Consider the following 2,878-nt stretch of genomic DNA (forward strand, 5'->3'; position numbering starts at 1 on the left):
GTTTTCGTTATAATAATAATAATGATAATAATTTGAATTTGTGTTTAGATTTGTAAATGAAAGGGAAAAAATAAAAAAAAAAAATTGGGTGTTCCTTTTAAAAAAAATGCTCAAATTAAAATAACTTTTTTTATTAAATGTAAAACAAACGATTTAATTGTAATAATAATGATAATAATTTATTATTAATAATTAATGATTAATTTATTTTTGTGCGAGTGTAAAAAGAAAAAAAAAAAAAAAATTATTTAAAAAAAAAAAATATATAATTTTGAAAAAAAAAAAAAAAAAATTTTAAATGATGTTGTTTATATTTATTTATTTATTTATTTACACCCAAAAAAATTTATTTATTTATTTATTTATTTATTTATTTATTATTATTTAATTTCGTTATACTAACATATTTTTTTTCTTTTTTTTTGTAGGGTTCTCACACCGTTGTAATCAAGAATAACTGTTTGTTTATGCGGTTACATAATAATAATAATAATAAAAGAATTTCAAATTGAAATAAGTCACGTGATAGGAGCCGGAAAATTGTTTGAAAAATGAAAATTTTTGTGTTATCTGGAAAATTAACGACGAAACGAATGACAGCAAAAAGATTTTTTTTTATTTATTTATAAATATTATTATTATTATTTTTTTTTTTTTAAATACTTTTCAAATCGTTTTATTGTTTTTTTATTTATTTATTTGTTTTTTAACGATGATATTACCGACGATACTGTAAGTTTATGTTTTATTTTATTTTATTTTTCAAAATGGCGCGTTTTCATGTAAATTTGTAATGGATTTGTTTGTGAGAATTATTATTAATACGTAATAATTTTTTTTTTTTTTTTTTTTTAGGAAACGACGACGATGGGAAAAAAAATTTATCGACGAACCTTTCCGTCGTTTTCGGAAAAATTTTAAATTAAAATATCCTTGTCATAAATGTGGAAAAGTGTATGGGGTCAAAAGGTCACTTATAAGACACGTTAAATTTGAATGTGGAAAACAACCTCAATTTCAATGTCCTCATTGTCCCATACGTACGACGAGAAACAGCACATTAAAAAAACACATAGGAAATAGACATTTTGGTGGTGTATCCTCGTAAAAAAAATCCGTCATTATTATAATAATAATAATAATACTAATGTAATTTTTTTTTTTTTTTTTTTTTTTCTATGTAAAATGTAGCTTTTAGCTTTAGAAATAAATTAATAATATATATTAAAGAAATAATAAATTTATTATTATTATTGCTATTAATTAATTATAAAACTCTGATGTTTAAATTGTTGTTTGATCTCGGTGGGGAATCCCATAAATAAATTTATTCAATTCCGAAATAATTATTTTAACGAGAAGAAAGCAAAAGAAAAAAAAAATTTTTTTTGCAGGAACGTTATTTTAATAATTTAATTAATTAATTTTTTTAATTAGTTTTGTTTTAAGTTTTACACTCACTTTTATTATTATTATTATTTTATGACATTTTTTTTTTATGTAAGAATGTAATTTGATGTGTTTTTTAATTTTTTTATTTTTATTTAATTTTTTTTTTATTTTTTATTTGGCTGATTTTAAAACAAACAAACAAACAAACAGAGGGAGAGGGAAAGAAAAGAAAAAGTATTATTTAGATGTTTTTTTTTCTCCCCCCCCCTCTCTTTTTTCTAAAATGTTTTTTCTTTTATTTTGGCTCTTAAAGTGTTTGCTTGTTTTCCATAATTAGTTATCAATGTGGTTGATGGATGCATATAAAATAATTTCGATGTTTTTTTTTTTTTAAATGTATTCTTCGTTCCCATCCCATTAATTTAGTAAAAATTAAAAAAAAAAAAAAAATAGATTTTTGTTTGGTTTGTTTGGCCCAAATGATGACTGACAAATAATAAAAGTTAGTAATCACTTTTTTTTAAAATAATAAAAGTTAAGTTAAATCATTTTTTTTTTTTTTTTTTTAATTATTTGAAAGAGATGGAAAAATTTTTTTTTTTTTTAATTAATAATATTCGATTGATATTTCAGGAGGATACGAAAAAAAAATTATAGCGGGTCATAACGGTGGAGGAGGTGGTGGTGGTGGTGGAAAAAGCGGTGGAGATTCTAAAATCTCGACGAAAAACGAAGAAGTGACGAAAAAAAAAAAAATTATTAATTGTGGTGGTGATGATAATAACGATGATGATGATAAAATGGATGATTGCGTTGATCCGAAAACGTTGAAAGCATTGTCAAAATTATATAAAAATCAAACGGGTTTATTTTCATGTTATAAGTGCGGTAAAAAATATTCACAAAGTCCCACGTTGTGGAGACACGTTAAATACGAATGCGGAAAAGGACCGCAATTCCATTGTCCCTATTGCATGAAAGGATTTACGAGAAAGTTTACAATGTTGAAACATGCGGATAAACAACACGGTTTAATTCAATACTAAATAATTAACTAATTATTACGGTGATAACAATGATAACAACAATGATTTTTCATCATGGTCGTCATCCGTCGTCAACGTCACCCATCATCATCGCAATACAAGTTTTTTTTACTGTTTGTTTGCTGTCGCGTTGCTCAATTATTTAAAAAAGTTATGATTTTATTAATAATATTATTATTATTATTATTAATGTAGATATGAAATGATAATATTGTACGTACTTATGTACTCTTCATTAATAAAAATTATGCTTTCGTGATGTGTATATGACAAAAAATAAAAGGAAATTAATTAATTCGATATAAAACAATCAGTATTGTGTAGTTAATGATGATGATGATGATAATAATGATTATTTTATTTTTAAATCGTGTGATCGATTCTATTTTTTTTTTTTTTTACAATAAAATTAATAAATTAATTGTAAAAAAAAAAAAAAA

The 2,878-nt window shown here is 22.5% G+C and overlaps 1 protein-coding gene across 1 annotated transcript in view; it reads left to right on the forward strand.

The window, feature by feature from the left end:
• Nucleotides 1-712: 712 nt before the first annotated feature.
• Phum_PHUM181730 (zinc finger protein, putative) overlaps nucleotides 713-2,878 on the forward strand; it is a gene marked incomplete at both ends in the record, with an annotated part of 4,422 nt that continues 2,256 nt past the window's right edge. Inside the window, 4 exons of the mRNA XM_002425156.1 lie at nucleotides 713-732; nucleotides 970-1,094; nucleotides 2,026-2,129; nucleotides 2,277-2,421. Coding sequence (XP_002425201.1) covers nucleotides 713-732; nucleotides 970-1,094; nucleotides 2,026-2,129; nucleotides 2,277-2,421 — 394 coding nt within the window. The remainder of the gene's footprint in view (nucleotides 733-969; nucleotides 1,095-2,025; nucleotides 2,130-2,276; nucleotides 2,422-2,878) is intronic.

Source organism: Pediculus humanus, genomic scaffold, assembly GCF_000006295.1.
Source record: "Pediculus humanus corporis 1103172107531 genomic scaffold, whole genome shotgun sequence".
NCBI lineage: Eukaryota > Metazoa > Arthropoda > Insecta > Psocodea > Pediculidae > Pediculus > Pediculus humanus.